General features: G+C 30.5%; 3 protein-coding genes across 5 annotated transcripts; 1 reads left to right on the top strand and 2 right to left on the bottom strand.

Moving 5' to 3' along the window:
- Positions 1 to 436: 436 nt before the first annotated feature.
- Positions 437 to 3,620, bottom strand: LOC127255841 (uncharacterized). Its single transcript, XM_051281591.1, has 3 exons — positions 2,920 to 3,620; positions 1,232 to 1,475; positions 437 to 1,092 (listed from the first exon to the last, which is right to left on the bottom strand). Exons 1-3 carry the CDS (start codon positions 3,229 to 3,231, stop codon positions 737 to 739), a joined length of 912 nt encoding a protein of 303 aa, XP_051137548.1. The 5' UTR covers positions 3,232 to 3,620; the 3' UTR covers positions 437 to 736.
- Positions 3,621 to 4,556: 936 nt separating this feature from the next.
- On the bottom strand, positions 4,557 to 7,959 carry LOC127255978 (syntaxin-32-like). Of its 3 annotated transcripts, XR_007839750.1 has the most exons (6): positions 7,504 to 7,959; positions 6,607 to 6,857; positions 6,333 to 6,508; positions 5,824 to 6,030; positions 4,732 to 4,941; positions 4,557 to 4,640 (listed from the first exon to the last, which is right to left on the bottom strand). XR_007839750.1 is itself a non-coding variant. In XM_051281790.1 (5 exons), the coding sequence occupies exons 1-5, from the start codon at positions 7,736 to 7,738 to the stop codon at positions 4,782 to 4,784; spliced, it is 1,029 nt and encodes a 342-aa protein (XP_051137747.1). In that variant the 5' UTR covers positions 7,739 to 7,959; the 3' UTR covers positions 4,557 to 4,781. The 3 variants fall into 3 exon arrangements, 2 of the variants coding, with proteins under 2 accessions (XP_051137747.1, XP_051137748.1); XM_051281790.1 differs by having other exon boundaries at positions 4,557 to 4,941; XM_051281791.1 differs by having other exon boundaries at positions 4,557 to 4,941; positions 5,824 to 6,024.
- A 2,840-nt stretch (positions 7,960 to 10,799) lies between these two features.
- On the top strand, positions 10,800 to 13,021 carry LOC127255968 (60S ribosomal protein L11-like). Its single transcript, XM_051281775.1, has 5 exons — positions 10,800 to 10,907; positions 11,027 to 11,134; positions 11,224 to 11,266; positions 11,885 to 12,080; positions 12,508 to 13,021. The coding sequence occupies exons 1-5, from the start codon at positions 10,905 to 10,907 to the stop codon at positions 12,704 to 12,706; spliced, it is 549 nt and encodes a 182-aa protein (XP_051137732.1). The 5' UTR covers positions 10,800 to 10,904; the 3' UTR covers positions 12,707 to 13,021.
- Positions 13,022 to 16,468: the final 3,447 nt, after the last annotated feature.

Raw genomic sequence — 16,468 nt, 5'->3', positions numbered from 1 at the left:
ACGAGTATTTTTTAAATAAAATAAATATTTAAATATATTTTATATTCCTTTCCTCATAATATATGATCTTTTTCTTGAAAGAAAAAGACATTTGTTTTTTATATATTTTTTTATTATAAAAAAAATAACAATTATCATATTTTGTATAAAAAATAATTTTTTATTATAATATTTAAAATAACAAAAAAATTGATATATTTCAAAATAATAAAATTTAAAATTTAAATCAATAAAAATATTATTTAATTAATACTCTCTTCTTTCCACAAAATATTATACACTTTAATTTCACTATAATTTTTTTAAAATTTTAATAATACTAAAAAAATTATATTCTAATTTTAATTTAAAATTATTTTGATTATGATATTTAAAAGAAGCTTCTGTACGGAAGAAAATTTATGCATCAACAGTCCATCTCTATTGTCTGCTGCTGAAATAAAAGCTCAGGCCAAAGCATACATACACATATATATGTATGTATATACAATGGTGTGTCAGTGTCTCAACAAGTCTAAAAAGAGTTCAAAATGTACTGATACAAAGGCAGAGAGTACCGATATCATATGTTACCACTGATCTAACAACAAAAAGTCTAGAAGGGTTGAAAATGCAACCACCATGTTAAAATAAGCAAAATCAAAATCCTTGTCGAAAATAAGCCGGAGAAGAAGCTCGGGATTTATTGTGGACCAAGAACACAATTACACAAAGAAGATACCAAGGTAGTTATGTCTCACCGGATCGGCTGCTGGTTGTAATGATTCTTCTCTTTCTTTTTTGCCGTAGCTAGTTTGGCGCTCCTAGTTGCGGCCTCCACGGCAGCAGCTCTCGCGGAGCTGTCCATTTCTTTGTTGGATTTCTTTTTCTTGGTCGAAGCCAGCTTTTTGAGCCTTTCTTTGACATCGACAGCTGCTGTATCTTCCTCTGCAGGTTCGGATCCGCCTGTTTGATCTTGTGACTCCTTTGCTTCTTTCGAAGCCTTGTCTTTCTTTTTCTTCTTTTTGGCGCTTTTCGGTTCTGTGGGGGCACTGTCGTCGTTCTCTGGGTTTTTTCCATTCGGTTGTGCCTCTTTCTTGTCTTTGGAAGAACCTGCAGGCGAATCGAGCCAATAAAGCCAGTCAAAAGATGGATTTCTTCTATAAAGTTACAGGCAGGTTGTGAAAAATTAACACAAAAAGAAAATTCCTGTGAAAAGATTTATTTAGAAGCAGATTGCCCAAAGGGTCACCTTCAGATTTGGGGTTAAGTCCGAAATCAGCTAACATTGCTTCCAGATCAGCGAGCTCTTTTTTCCTTCTCTCCTTCTTGGAGAGTTGTCTTTCTGTTTCTTTAGGTGCCGGGGAAACTTCTGCAAGCTTTTCCAGCTCTGCCTCGGGCTGTTCTTGGGGCTCGGTTTCATGATCAAGTTCGTCCCCATCATCATCATCACCATCATCACCTTCATCAAGAAGATCATCTTCGCTTTCACTCTCCTACCAATAGGATGGATGGCCACAAGATTCAAGCAATGACGTATTAGTCTTACGATCAGTGCTAATAAAAGTAGGGGAGGAAAGGAAATATATATATATATAACATATGATGCAATCAGAAACCGAACAAGCAAGTGATGGCAAGTTGGCAACTGAAGTTTTGATGGAGCATAATTGTCATCTGTTTCGGATTTCTCTAATATTACGGCATCCATTAATGTATCAATCATTATATTGTGCAATGACAGCAGAATGGACGATATCAGACTAACAAAATCAGAGAAAACAAATCACTCGTGCATACAAGCACCCAAATTAAACATATGTAGCAGTAAATTCATTATCCAATGTCTGAACATCAAAGAGCATTTACTGAAAATGATCCATGAACTCTTTCGAAATGTCCATAAAAGAAGTCTAATAGTGTATGACAAAACTCCAGAGCAGTCTGATCAGGTGATTAAAAAAAATTTATCTTAAAAATAATGCAAAATTAACAGTTGCCTAGAGCATGCTACAAAACTGTACACTCCAAAAACTCACCAAAGTATATGATTCACTAGCGTATAACAAAAAAGCAACTAGAAATTTTTAAAGGTACTTTGGGTAAGTGTACCCTGGCTAATGAAACTGGTATAGTGCTATGTATCGCGAAGCTAGTTCTTATACTGTGGGTTCCTCGACTGTCATGCCCGTATGAGATTTATCTTTTCACTTTTGTAGATAACAAAAGATTAATATTAACTCACCCATTGTTTAACAAAAGATCTTTCAGGTTGTGTTTGTTTGAAGAATTTTGGGGTGATTTGTAATATTCCCACAAAAATTTTCCGCCAAAAACATCAAGTCAAAGCACCTATTTTTTATTTTTTATTATACTAAAAATCAATTTAACATTCAAAACATCACATTATACAACTATTCTAATTCAAACTTTTTACTATTCAAATCCCAATCCAAAATCCAAACCCACGAACAAACCTACCCTCAATAAACTTAGAAAAACTGGCAAATGTGGTGCAAACGGCTTACATATCATAAGAACTTTAGACTATAAAACACAAGTGTTGCACCACAAATGTGACGAAACAAATCCAAAAGAACTCAAGATGTCACAAATTCATAATTTTGATAAGTATTGATCATATTTTCAGAAAGGGCTATAAAAGCATAGAATGAACAACTGAAAGATAGTATTAGGTTGAAAAATATGACAGCAATGCCTATCGAATACTAGAATCACTAACAATCCGAAAAACTGGTTTTACAACAAACAAAAACAAAGAACTTCAAGATATAAACTCATTAATCAGCAAAACCACACAAATCAATGGTGAAAAGAGCATCATTGCAACTGACAATCAATAACCACAAATTCCTCAGTCATCTACATAATAGAATACTACTAATCATACCACAATGAACGTGCTTTATTAATTTATACCTCCACGGCTTGAGCTTCTTCAGCTCTATCCAAACGAGAACCACTCCACAAGGCCTGGGGTGGCGCAGTGGTGGCGTAGTAATCATCGTCGTCCTCGTCATCGATATCAGCCCATGACTTTGTTGTCAATGGCGCGGGAGCCCAATACACCTGCTTCTCCTCAGCCTCTTTAGATTTAGCCGCTGACGCAGCTTTAGACCCCTTCTCTTTGTCACTCTTCTTCTTCTTCCTCAAACTATCCAAAGCTGCAAAAACATTGGTGCTGCCCACCGTAAAAGATCCCTCGTCCCGCCTGTTCGCTCCTCCGACCATTTTCCGTCGTTAAATCGATAAATCTATGGAAAACAACAAGAGATAACGGAATTTTTTTCAGATACGAAGCCCAGGTACAACAAATCGCTGTTACTTCAAGCTCAAAACTGATAGATAGGACTCCGAATTCAAAACCCCAAGTCGATCGAAACTTGAACTGAAAACCCTAATTTTTAATCCAGTAAATCCCGAGTTCGCTGAGGATCTCCAATCGCCAACGATGACACGACGTTCCCAATAAAACCTCACCCTCTGACAACTCAATTGAAGAAAGGGAAGTGATTAAGGGGGGAAAATCGGAAGGAAGATGGGCGGTCCCAATTAGGGTTTGACGATGCGAGGTCGAAGATGTGGTTATCTATTGTGTATGGCAACAGCGGAGGGATGCATCCATTTAATACGTAGAGAGACAGGGAGCGTTTTTGCAGTGGGGATTTTTATAATATTATTACTATAATAATATTAAGAAATTAATTCCTAATTATACTAATTTAGGAGAATGTCCAAATATAGGGTGTGTTTGTTTGGGTGTGTTGTTTGAGTTTTTTTAATTTTAAATAATTATTTGATGGTATAGAAATAATTACTCTTTGATATGAATGTATTTTTTTTGTGTTTCAAACACAAATTATCACAATTTTTTAATAAAAATATTTTTTTTCACAAAATATTATAACTAAATATTACTTTTTCTATTTTCGTCAATAACGTCATTTTTTTTTAAAAAAAATATAATTATATGCTATACTATCTAGGTTTGACTTTAAAAATTTTATTTATTTTTTATTCTTTTTTTTTTGGTTAATTTTAAATATTAATTATTATATTAAAATGGAATACAAATTAAGAAAAAATTATAATTATACTTGTATCTTATAAGACTAATAGAAATTCATTTGTACTAAAAATTATATGACGAAGATAGTATGTGATTTGTTATACAATCAAATAGATTTAATTGGATCAACATCTAATCCCCCTTCAAAAATTAAATATGTGATTTAATGGTTTGAGAGGTGCAATCAGGAAATAATTATAAAATTAATAATTAATAACAAAAATAGACATGATAAAATAAAACAAAATAAAACACAATCAAACAAACTCATATTTATAAGGTTGTTATTAGGGTGTTGAATGATATTATTAACATCCCTTAATACAATACAAGCTATTAGTATTATCATACAATGCTATTCAATATTATATTTTTAATAAATAATATAATTATTTCACTATAATAATGTTTAATTAATTATTGATGTAATTTTATCCAACGACCATTTATTATAAAATATGCTTGAAAATAAATAATATTCCAACTCTGAAGCCAAAATGATCATTTTTCTATAACATTCTTCATGTAAACTGAAATTAACATCCCCTTATTTCATGACATAAACCACAACCTGCAAATGTACAATATGTGAGACAACAAAATTCTGGAAAATTTGAGAGTATAAAGAAGCCCTCCATCAAGTACCAAATTCCGAATTTTACCCTTTTTTTTCCATCGATCATCCGGAATGAAATTTGTCGAGGCTCTCTCACTAGGCCACAAAGAAGAGGAATATCATGAGAAAGAAAACCAATACAAAGAATATCTTGATCATCAGCCACCGGTTCGATGAGATGCTGTTGAGGTACTTGAGCAGCGCCGCTTGAGCTCCCTCCACATTTGCGACCGTATCATCCATGTTCTCATCGATCCTGTCCACAAAACGAATCATTTCCGTGTAGAAAAATCAGGATTTCATAAAATTTTAGGTATTGCTACAGTGATCACAGTTCGAGATTTGTGGTACTGTTCAATGGATACAAATGTAATACAAGTTTCCTTCAAGCTGCTTCAACTACATGATTGGATAACTAGTCCGATCCTTTCCTTCAATCTATTAACTAGTCTTTATATTGTAACCGATCAAAATAAACATATAGGGAGTTGAATAGATAATGGTGAGGCATTACTGTGTTTGCTTGTAGGTTTTTCACCCGATTATTAATACTAAAAAAAAAAAAAAAAAATTCCACCAAAATATCAAAATCAAATACCTATTTTTTAATATTACAGTAAAATTTAATTACCCATTTATATCACATCAAACAATTTATTTCAATTCAAAACTAACTATTCAAAACCCAAAACTCAAACCTCACAGGCAAACAGAGCCAAATTGGATGAAGTTTTTCCAAAAAAAAATAAACAAACAACCAAACAACACCTATGACCTTAGGCCCATCGGACAGCAGAAGCACCGCATTGGTTTAAACATAATAGATAAGTTGATGGTAAAAAACGGGGACAAATTATTGCATTCTGTATTACTGTGAGATGCATTGGTTTAAATTTTAAAGCAATGCTTCATCCGGGCCACATTCACTGCAATGGATAATCCAATGTATATTTTGTAAACGATCAACACACTTGAAGCTTAAGTTAATAGGAAAATGAATCATTTTTTTAATTAGTAATATTTCATTTTTCTAACAATATCTACCTTCAAGTTAATTGGCCATCAAACAAAATCCATTCTAGTTGGATTGCCATAATGTTCACAATAAGGTGTAACAAATAAGTAAACGAATGCAAACCTGATAGCAATCTCTCCTTGCTGGGAAACCAATGTAGCAAGCTGATTGAAGATGTTGCTAAGCTCGTGAATTGTTGATTCCACATTTTGAAGTGCTTCGGCTCTACTCTGCATATAGCTGTCCTGCATTGGAACTAATTGCTGCTGCTGTTGATCTGTTTGCTGCTGAAGCAACGGCTGAGACTCGCCATCTGCCTGGTTCCTGTCGCTTAGGTTACATCAATACGTAATATTAAAATTGATATTGAATACATCATCACATTTGCGATCATTGAAGTAGGTGGACTCAGAAAATGTTTTATACTGTATTTATAAAAATAAAAAATAAAAATGCATTGCAATCATTTCGGAAACTAGTTAAATTAACTCTTTGAGCCACAACTTGCAAATGTCAAGCTAAGATTATTGCTCATGTTAAGAGGGAAAAGCAGATAAAGAAAAGAGTTTGAACAATTTTTAGAAGACATGGATAAACCATAAAGCAACTGATTATATGGAGAACCATCTTACTTTGAGAATGATGGCGATGATAGGGAATTGCTAGCCCATGGTAGGGGAGGAGCAGCTGCTGCATTACCGGAAGAAGATTTTGCAGCCAAAGGTCGCTGGCGGGTAAAAGGATTAGAAGGATTTTTTGAAGCAGAAGAAGAAAACAATTTTCTTCTGTTCTCATTAACCTTCAAGTTCTGTTGGAAACAACCAGAAAATTATTGTATTAGTCATACAAATACAAAACATGGTACATATGAAATGTATGACTGGGCACCGATCTCTAGGGATTCACCTCTGTTCTCATGGTCAAAACCTCTTTGAACTCCTTTGTAGTACTCATGAGACGATTCTTCAAATCATCAACAACTGTAGTAGAATGACTGCTCGTGTCACTTGAAACATTTCCACTCTCATTAAAGGAATTACAGACAACCTGAAGATCAACAACAGCAGAATTAAGAGCCGTTATATCTTGCTTAATAACTGCAGTGAGTTCCTGGAGTTCCATTGTGGAGTCCTCAAAAACTGATGTCTTCTTCGCCACTGCAAAACAAATCATCGAATCATGGATTGACTATGCAACTCTATAAACAAAAAGGAAAACCAGCAGATAGAAACACCAACAAAATATGACCAGCTCTGCCATCCTTATAGTTCAAAATTCAAAACATAAAGCTTCTGAAACTAAAATTTATCCAACAGGAAGAGAATGACTGTCGAGGCAGAAGAAAACATTCAAGTGTAAATATGATCATTGAGATATAAACTGTCATACAACTATTGAACCAAAGAAATAGCACTCAAGATGACCATAGCATAACATGTAATTCACAATTGAAGCACCATCTTCATGTTACCAATAACAAAGAGTCTACATTTTCCTAAAAATAAATTCTCAGGACTCTTAAATCCCAAATCAATTGATTGAGGAACAACACAATTCTTGAAAATTCAACCAACATACTATTGTTAGCTGGCTCATTTAACACCTGGAAAATCCTAGATCCTTGTTTAAATTTCTGCTATGGTGCAAGAACCAGTCAAACAACCGACCCAGGCAAATCAATCAAGTCTCTTTGATGATAAACGCTTAGCACAATAACAAGCAAAACAATTCATTACCCCAAAATATCCCAGCCAAATGAAATGCAATTCAATGCACAAGAAAAATTAAAATGAAATCACTCACGTTTCGCAAGCTTGGCTAGCTTCTGCGATGTCTGATGAATGCCAAATCCAATTTTCGACGCCCTTCGATTGAACTCTGATTGCCTCGCCATCGCCGAGCGTGGCGGCTCCTCCCGCCTGGATCCGCTGCTGCTTGGCCCATTCTGCTGGGAATTCGACTTCCTTATCCTCTCCGCTATTTGTAAAAACTCCTGTGTTCGATCCCTAAACGACGCATTCCCGCCTTTCACCGACATTTCCAGATCAAATTCTCACCACCGCCACAACATACGGGAATAAACCAACAAATTTGCCTGGCTGCGGAAGAAATCAGATATCGGAAAACAGGAAATCCGGGAAATTGTTCTGAAATTCGTGTAAGTAATAGACAATTAGGAAACCCTAGATTTGCGAAGCAATGAAAGAGTTTTCAGAGAAGATCGAAATCGCTCCGCGTTAATACGCTTCCTCTGTAAATCTACCCATGATTAATAGTAATTATTTATTTATTTATTATATTTTTAATTCCTTGTCAAAATATTCTTTACTTTTTGTGTGGAAGTATATTTGTATCTGTTTCTTCGGGAGAGTACTGGTTGGGTATAAATTTGGTTTTTATTTGAATTTTGGAATGAGTTTGAATTTTGTTATTTCTTTTGTATTTTGGTTTGATTGAGATTAGATTTATATTATACCCAATATATATATTTAAATTTTTATTTATTTGTACTATAGAAAATTTTATTTTCGAATATATTTTTCATTTAATTATAATAAATATTAAATAAAATTTTAATTTTTTTAAAAAAAAACAACAACAACAAAAACAGAGGTTTTGGCGCAGTAAAATGGGCGCCAAACCCCTTTGGAGAAACATACCCTGAGTAATTAGTATTATATTGATTTATAATAAAAATGATAAAAATATATTTGTGATATAAGAGTAACGATATTTGGAAATTGTGTAGTATATTTGAAGTTTTGAAACGGACAAAAATATTAATAACATATGTAATATGTTAATTAAAATACGCACTGAAGCCAAACCTAATACCTAATAATATCCTGAGATGTCGGGGTTTGAATCGATCACCGTGATATATTCTATTGTAACTGTTCTTTTAGCGATTGAGATGATAATCACATTAATAGTTGGTCTTTTTTTCTTTTTTTTTTAATTACATCTTACATTATTCTTTATAATTATATATAACTACATTTAGAATATGATATTGGAACCTTTGTTTAGGAACTCATTTATACGGGGATAATAAGAAATACTCTCTCCGTCTCATAATAAAATATTCATTTTTTCATTTTATTATTAATTAACTATTTACCTAAGATTATAAATACCCTTACAATTTACAATATATTACACAAATGTTATATCGTACTAATAAGATTATTTTAGTCATTTCTACTTTATTCATATTATATCCCAATATAATACTAATATTTCTAAAACTATGTGCAAAAAACAAATAGATACTTTTTTATTATGTGACAGAGGGAGTACATGAATGTGAAGGAGTAGTTTGTAACATTTGTGCATGATTTATTTTGTTAGCTTTACTGATTAAATATTATTCTTTCTGTCCCATCATTTTTTTCACTATTTCTATTTTAGTTTGTCTTACTTTATTTGTTTTGTTTTTTTTAGCAAATACAATTATATATTTTAATCATATTTTAAATTTTATAATCTATAATTTTTCAATCTTAATTATAGCATTTGATTATCTTAATATTAATTTATAATTAATGTTATAATACAAATAATTATTTTTATTAATACACTTTTTCATTACTTACTATTTACACTTAGCCTAAAATTTTTGTGTTTACGTTTGAATGTACAGCGTGTGATGAATGAAGTAGTAATGTACTTATTTATTGCATTACTCAAAATATTTATGGAATAAACCAGGATTAACAACATATAATGCAAAGTAATACTCCCTCCGTCCAAAAAAGAAGTATCAATTTGCTTTTTGCACGTAGTTTTAGAAATATTAGTATTATATTGGGATATAGTAGGAATAAAGTAGAAATGATTAAAATAACCTTGTTAATACGTGTGATATAAAGGTAATGACATTTGTGTAATATATTGTAAGTTGTAAGGATATTTGTAATGTTAGGTAGATAGTACATTTACTAAAAAAAAATAAAATGAAAACTTTATTATGGAACGGACTAAAATGAAAAAAATAAATACTTTGTTATGGGACGGAGGGAGTATATAGATATATATATATATATATATATAAATTTCATTATTTGTCATCATTATCAATTTTTTTGGAACAAAATTTTGAAGAGAATCATGAGGAGAAACACCAATAAGTAAATAAATAAGAAGAAGAAACCATATGAAAATTTAAAAATTAAAATAATATAAATCATAGGAGTATTAATTTTTAGTTAAATTACTCTTTTTTTTTCTCCATTAAATCAAGACCTTGATTAATATGATAATTTAATAAATTAAGTTAACTAGCACAATTTTAATTACCATATTAACCCAACCGATACGAATATACTTAGGGTGTGTTTGTTTGGGCCCAAAAATATCAAATCAAATACTTATTTTTTCATTTTTTATATTATACTAAAAATCAATTTTACATTCAAATCATCACATCAACACGTATTTATATCACATCATACAACCATTCAAATTCAAAATTTTTACTATTCAAATCCTAATTCAAAATTCAAACTCCCAAACAAACACACCCTCAGTGTGCTGAATTAAAATATTCAATATAGTGCTGACAAGACATTATATAATAACACATAATACTACAACAATCAATATAGTATTATTTATTTTAACATAATATAAATAAAACATATTTGATTATTGTTCATATAACATATTTTATTATTAATTTAATATATAAAATATATTTATTAAATAGAATTGATATCACATCATTTCAATGAATGTACTATATTAAAAAATATTTGTACTTGCTCAACAGAAGTATAAGAAATTTTGCAATTTTTGTTATTTATGCATAAAATATTTATACGTCTAATAATATATTTTTAATTTAAATAAAAATTAAAAAATATTTTTGAATATATTTTAAAGTGAACAAACAAAAATGATAGAATGAATAGTTTAAATTGAAAAGAGTATTTTCTTTGTCCATTAGGAGTTATGAATTGAAAAATCTATTTTCTGTATCACTATTTCACTAATCATATTTAAATTAAAAGTGCATTTTCTTTTAATTCTAAATTAATTTTATTTACAATTTCTCAATTGTATCAGGGGCAAAATTGACATTTAAGAGTGCAGAACCAAAAGCCCTAGATCGACTATTTATATTAGGGTTTCCGCCGCAGCTGGACACTCTTACGAATACCCCTGCCGTCTCGTCGCCGTCTCCAACCCCATCGCTTATCGAAATGGTCAGTGTTCCTCCGATGGCTTTCCGATACACGGATTACTGCGTCTGTTTGTTTCTGCATTACAATTTCCACACGCGTGGAATGCTGTTTCTGATGTTGAATTTTGTGTGAAAATTCAGGCTGCGGAGAGGAAGTTATCGAATCCAATGAGGGAGATCAAAGTACAGAAGCTGGTTCTCAATATTTCAGTCGGGGAGAGTGGAGATCGCCTCACCAGAGCCGCCAAGGTACTTCGCATCCGCGTCACTCTCCGCTCCGTTGGAATTATTTTCTCATGTGAATGTAAATGTATTGAATATTTCTTATGTTTTCTTAGGTGTTGGAGCAACTCAGTGGCCAAACACCTGTTTTCTCGAAGGGTAAAGATTTTGGATCTAATTTGTTAGATATATATATATATATTTGCATATATGTGTAAAAATTGCAGTATGATTCTGTTAAAAAGAGAAGTTATTAAGTTTTAATCCTGAAGTTGGTTGCTTTTAATGTTAAGAATGTGACTTCCAGTCTTTTGGGAAAAACAAAATAAAATAAAATTAGCAGTTAAAAAGTTTTCTATGCATTCAGATTTTGTGATTTTCTGGCTACTCTGGCGTATAGTGTAAATTTGTGAAGCTGAAGTTATTACTTGATGGCTGAAGCATTGCTTGTTGATGAATTGATTTGTTGACTAAACTCTATTTTACTCCATGTGTTTTTGACAATGTTTGCTGTTCAAAATTCCTAGCACTTGTTGGAACCTTACTAGCTTTTGGAATTTCCACAAACTAATACTTCTTCAGAATTTTGGGTTAATGTATTTAATGATAGACTTGTGGTGAAAAACTTCATTGTAATTTTGTTCCCTATATACTGGTTCGTACTAGCAAATTATGCTGTTTTTAATTGACATATCAATCTCCTAGTTTTTTAGTACAAGTGTAACTGTGTAAGATGAAAATGTAGAGACTAGTTGATTTGGTTACCTCCGCATACAGCAAGATACACTGTTCGTTCATTCGGGATCAGGCGTAATGAAAAAATTGCTTGCTATGTAACTGTGAGAGGCGAGAAGGCAATGCAACTACTTGAGAGTGGCCTGAAGGTCAAGGAATATGAGCTGTTGAGGCGGAATTTCAGTGATACTGGGTGCTTCGGCTTTGGTATTCAGGAGCACATTGATCTTGGCATAAAGTGAGTATATCGTATTGCCTTCTATCACAGACCTTTTTTAAATATATATATGTATATATTTTTTATTTTGTGATCATTTGGACAATAAATCTATATTGGGGATATTGCCTGTTACAGCTTAAAAGTCTGTTATGTAAGTTATAAAGGGTGTGTTTACTTGTAAGGTTATGATTTTTTATTTTGGTTTTGAGTAGTAGAATTTTGAATTGAAATAGTTGTTTGATGCGATATAAATATGTGTTGATGTGATGTTTTGAATGTAAAATTAGAATAGTAAAATGAAAGAGTAAAATCTCATAAGTTAGAATAGTAAAACCGGGAGTTTTTACACCTTGGTTTCACATTGTATTATTGCCTACTGCTCAAATTGTACAGTGTTCAATTAAATGGTATTTTCTGACATATACATTTTGATGATATCTTATAGGTACGACCCATCCACCGGTATCTATGGTATGGACTTTTATGTCGTTCTGGAGCGCCCTGGATATCGTGTTGGCCGCCGCCGTAGGTGCAAGTCCCGTGTTGGAATCCAACACAGGGTCACAAAGGACGACGCAATGAAGTGGTTCCAAGTTAAATACGAAGGTGTTATTCTGAACAAAGCTTCCAACATTGGAGCTTGAGAGATAGCCTTATCAAACCTTGTGTTCTCTGTTCTGTTTTTCTTCTTATGGGATTTCATTCGAAGACAAAATTGCAGTTTTTTCCATGAGCATCGTTTTGATCTATATGACTTTTGCTAAAGTGGCATGTTCTTTTTACCCTAGTTTATTTATATGAATTTTGCTCGTCTGGGAACTAGTTGTGATCGATTGTAAATTAGTCCTAGCTTTGGCATTACTTTCAAAGGTATATGCATTTATATTCATGAAAATTTGATGGATTTAACATGGATGGATGTTAGAGGAATGATTGTGTTTCTTGATAGATTTCAACAAGGTTGTGTTTCTTGATAGATTTAGGTTTGTAATTAGGTTTATAGGGGCCTTTTGTTTTTTTGTTTTTTTTTTCCTTCTAAGTTCAGCCTTTATATGGTCGATCTGAACGGATTATTATATTGATTTTGATTACATATTTGATTTTTTTACCATATTCTTAGTCTAATATGCTTATTGCCATGAATATATAATAGTACTATAGATAGTATTTGAAAATATAGCAAATAATATATAAAAATATAATATAGGTAATATATTAATATGGTATTCATGCTATTTGTTTTGGTTAGATTGCTAATTGGGTAATATATTATTGTGAGTTTTATTTGTGTTAGTGAATAACAAGAGTGTTTGTAATAAAATAAAAAATAATTATACATAGAGTGTTCAAAACTACTATATGTATGTCATGCAAAATAGAGAGGTGTTTGAGGGTTTGCTTTTATTTTATTTTGTTATTTTATTATTTTGATAATGTAAGAATCTCAAATCAATTAGGGCGCACTCGGTTAAACTTAATATCGAGCAAATTAGGTCCGACAAGGTAAGTCACATTAGGTGAACAATGTATGGTAGGTGGATCCTGATGCCACCCCTTATGGGACAAAATGGATTAACTTACATATGTAAAATTATTGAAATTTGTGGCCGATACAAAAGACATAAAGTTAAGTCTAAAAGGCAAAATAGCAAAAAATCCTATGTGGTTTTCAGAATTTGCTGAAAATTCGTCTTAAAATTTCCAAAATATTGCACATTCGCCCTTTATTTCAAAATTTGACTAACGGTGTTAATTTTTTAATTGTTTGACCGTTATATCCTTTGATATTTTTGACCATTTATTATAAGTTTGACCAAGTTTTATTTTATTTTATTTATCATATATACGTACACACATTTACATAGATATAGATACATACACAAACACACACATTTGCTCACCTACTCTCTTTCTTCTTTCTTCTTCTCCATTCTTTTTCACCTCTATATTTTTTTTTTACACATAATGTCATTACCCGATTCTGAATAAAGTTTTTATTGTGTATGAAGTTTTTGATTTTTAAGTTGAATTTAGATTGCAACTGTTCGAGTCTCGTGATGTGCTTTAAATTTAATTTAAATTTTTGCTCAAATTTCTTCTATTATGTGAATTGACGTGAGCTGAAATGGAAAAATAAAAGAAGGGGAAGAAGAGATGAGAGAAAGAGGAATGAGAGAGGGAAGGGCAAGAAGGAGGAGAACGAGAGAAAGTGCATATAATAAAGTCAGAGGATCATTTTAGTAACTTTATAGATAAATTTATCACTTCCTAGACCAAAAATTGCATTTGGAGTGCGTGAGAGACACTTTCGGTTAAGTCCTAACGTAAGGGGTTTTTCAGCAACGTTTTACAAACCACAATTAAGTTTTTTGACATTTTACAATCAGATGGGATTTTCAGCAAACACATGGGTTTTATGCTATTTTGCCATTTAGAAAACTCCATGCCAGTTAATATACAATTTTTTTTTGTAAATATGATTTTATCTTGGTTAATTAGGATATATGGCATTTAATTTCATATTCGTGATGAATTAGGATGGTGTTTGTATTTATTGAATTTAAATATTTTGAAACTATTTTTGTAAAAATTACTACGATTACAGATTAATTTCTTATTGTAAAATCATGGGTTTAAAACAATTTGACAAATGCTGTAGAGTTGTTGGCAACATTTATAATATAGTTACTTTAATGATTGTTTTTTGGATTATAATTTTTTATTTTAATACTCCCTTCATGAGATGTAACATAACCTTATTATTGGAGAATTTATCTAAAACATAATTAGTAAGTAATTAATAAATGTATTAGTAATAATAATTATTATATAGTAAAAATAATAATAATTAATTAAGATTACAAAAATTATAAAATTTAGGGGGTGTATTCAATTGGAATTTTAATGGATTTTTTTGGATTTTAAAAAGTCTATAAATTTATGTGGATTTAGAAAATTACAGAGTCTACGTTGATGGATTTTAATAATTGATTTAGATGGATTTCTACGGATTTGATTGAATTATTTATATGGACTTTGTAGGATTGTAAAATAATTTTTTTTGTGAATATATATTAATTATATAAATTTATATCAAATAACAAATTTTATAAATATAATAAATAATTATTAATAAAATAATATTTAATACTAATAAATAATATATAAGTATTAATAAATAATATATACGGATTTACTTTTTAGGTAAAAAGGATATATTAAAATAAATAAATAAATAATTTATGATTTTTGAAAAAAATATTATAATAAATAAATAAATATAAATTAACGGTTCAACAAAAATATATATTTAAATATCTATTTCATCGTAATGATAATATAGTGTATTCGATAATTAAAAAGAAAAGACGACAATAATATATATTAATTGTGATAATAATATTTTTTAAAATTATATTTATAATATAAAAATATATATTTTAAAAAAAATCATAATAATCTGCTAATATATTTTAGTTTTAAATTATTATTTTTATTAAAAATTATAATAATAGTAATAAATATTATCATATTATTGATCACATATACAACAGCAACAACAACAACAATAATCATAATTTTAAGAATCCAATCTGTGATAGTCAAGAGAGATTCTTTCATTTACAAAATTTTCACAAAAATCTACTAAAATCCATAGACTTTCAAAGTTTCAAAGTTTATGAATGGTTGAATATCTCAATATTTTAAAAGACTTTTAAAAGTCTACGTTGAATACTTCGGAATTTTAAAAGACTTTTAAAACCTCTAGATTTTAAAAGACTTTTAAAAGTCTGGATGGAATACACCCGGATTTTGAAAATTCAACAAAATTCTACAAAATCTATATTGAATACACCCTTTAAAATTTAAAATATGATTAAAGTGTATAATCTTATTTTTTTTTAAAAAAAAAGAACAGATCATATGGAAGTAATCAAAATAGAAAATAGAGTAATATTTTGATTATGATTTGTAAAAAACTTATATTTTTATTAAAATTATAAGAATTTCATAATTAAAAAGATATTTAAGTAAATACGTCCTTGAGCATTCAATTATATTTTATTAATTAAAAAATCTGTTAAAAAACAACTATAATAGAAAAAAATAAAGTAAAAAAAAATCATGATTTAAAAGTTAGATAAATACCCTAATCCAATGTCCATTGTTTAGTAATCGAATAGTTCAGAAAATTGCCCTCAAATCTGACCGTCATTGTAACCACTAAAGTACGGTAGCCGTCCGATTCAAGTCGAACTAATCTGTTTTTAAATTGATTTTGCTGATGCATCAACCATCCTAACCGTCCAAGGAGAATAGATCCAACGGTGCAAAGATCAGCACGTGGCATAAAAAACTTCGACCTTGAAATCACAAATTTCCAAAAATAATAGGAAAGTAAAAGG

The sequence above is a fragment of the Andrographis paniculata genome, unplaced genomic scaffold (assembly GCF_009805555.1).
Source record: "Andrographis paniculata isolate CXL003 unplaced genomic scaffold, ASM980555v1 Contig54END, whole genome shotgun sequence".
Classification (NCBI taxonomy): domain Eukaryota; kingdom Viridiplantae; phylum Streptophyta; class Magnoliopsida; order Lamiales; family Acanthaceae; genus Andrographis; species Andrographis paniculata.
This window is presented reverse-complemented; position numbering and strand designations above follow the sequence as displayed.

Bases quoted from the DNA above. Each gene is read 5' to 3' on its own strand.
- LOC127255841 (XM_051281591.1), bottom strand. From the start codon at position 3,231: ATGGTCGGAGGAGCGAACAGGCGGGACGAGGGATCTTTTACGGTGGGC. The intron at 1,476-2,919 runs GTATAAATTAAT...TCCTATTGGTAG, and splicing joins AAGAAGCTCAAGCCGTGGAG to GAGAGTGAAAGCGAAGATGA. The intron at 1,093-1,231 runs GTGACCCTTTGG...ATTCGCCTGCAG, and splicing joins ACTTAACCCCAAATCTGAAG to GTTCTTCCAAAGACAAGAAA.
- LOC127255978 (XM_051281790.1), bottom strand. From the start codon at position 7,738: ATGTCGGTGAAAGGCGGGAATGCGTCGTTTAGGGATCGAACACAGGAG. The intron at 6,858-7,503 runs GTGAGTGATTTC...TTTGTTTTGCAG, and splicing joins GCTAGCCAAGCTTGCGAAAC to TGGCGAAGAAGACATCAGTT. The intron at 6,509-6,606 runs GTGAATCCCTAG...TGTTTCCAACAG, and splicing joins TTTTGACCATGAGAACAGAG to AACTTGAAGGTTAATGAGAA.
- LOC127255968 (XM_051281775.1), top strand. The intron at 11,135-11,223 runs GTACTTCGCATC...ATGTTTTCTTAG, and splicing joins GCCTCACCAGAGCCGCCAAG to GTGTTGGAGCAACTCAGTGG. The intron at 11,267-11,884 runs GTAAAGATTTTG...CTCCGCATACAG, and splicing joins AACACCTGTTTTCTCGAAGG to CAAGATACACTGTTCGTTCA.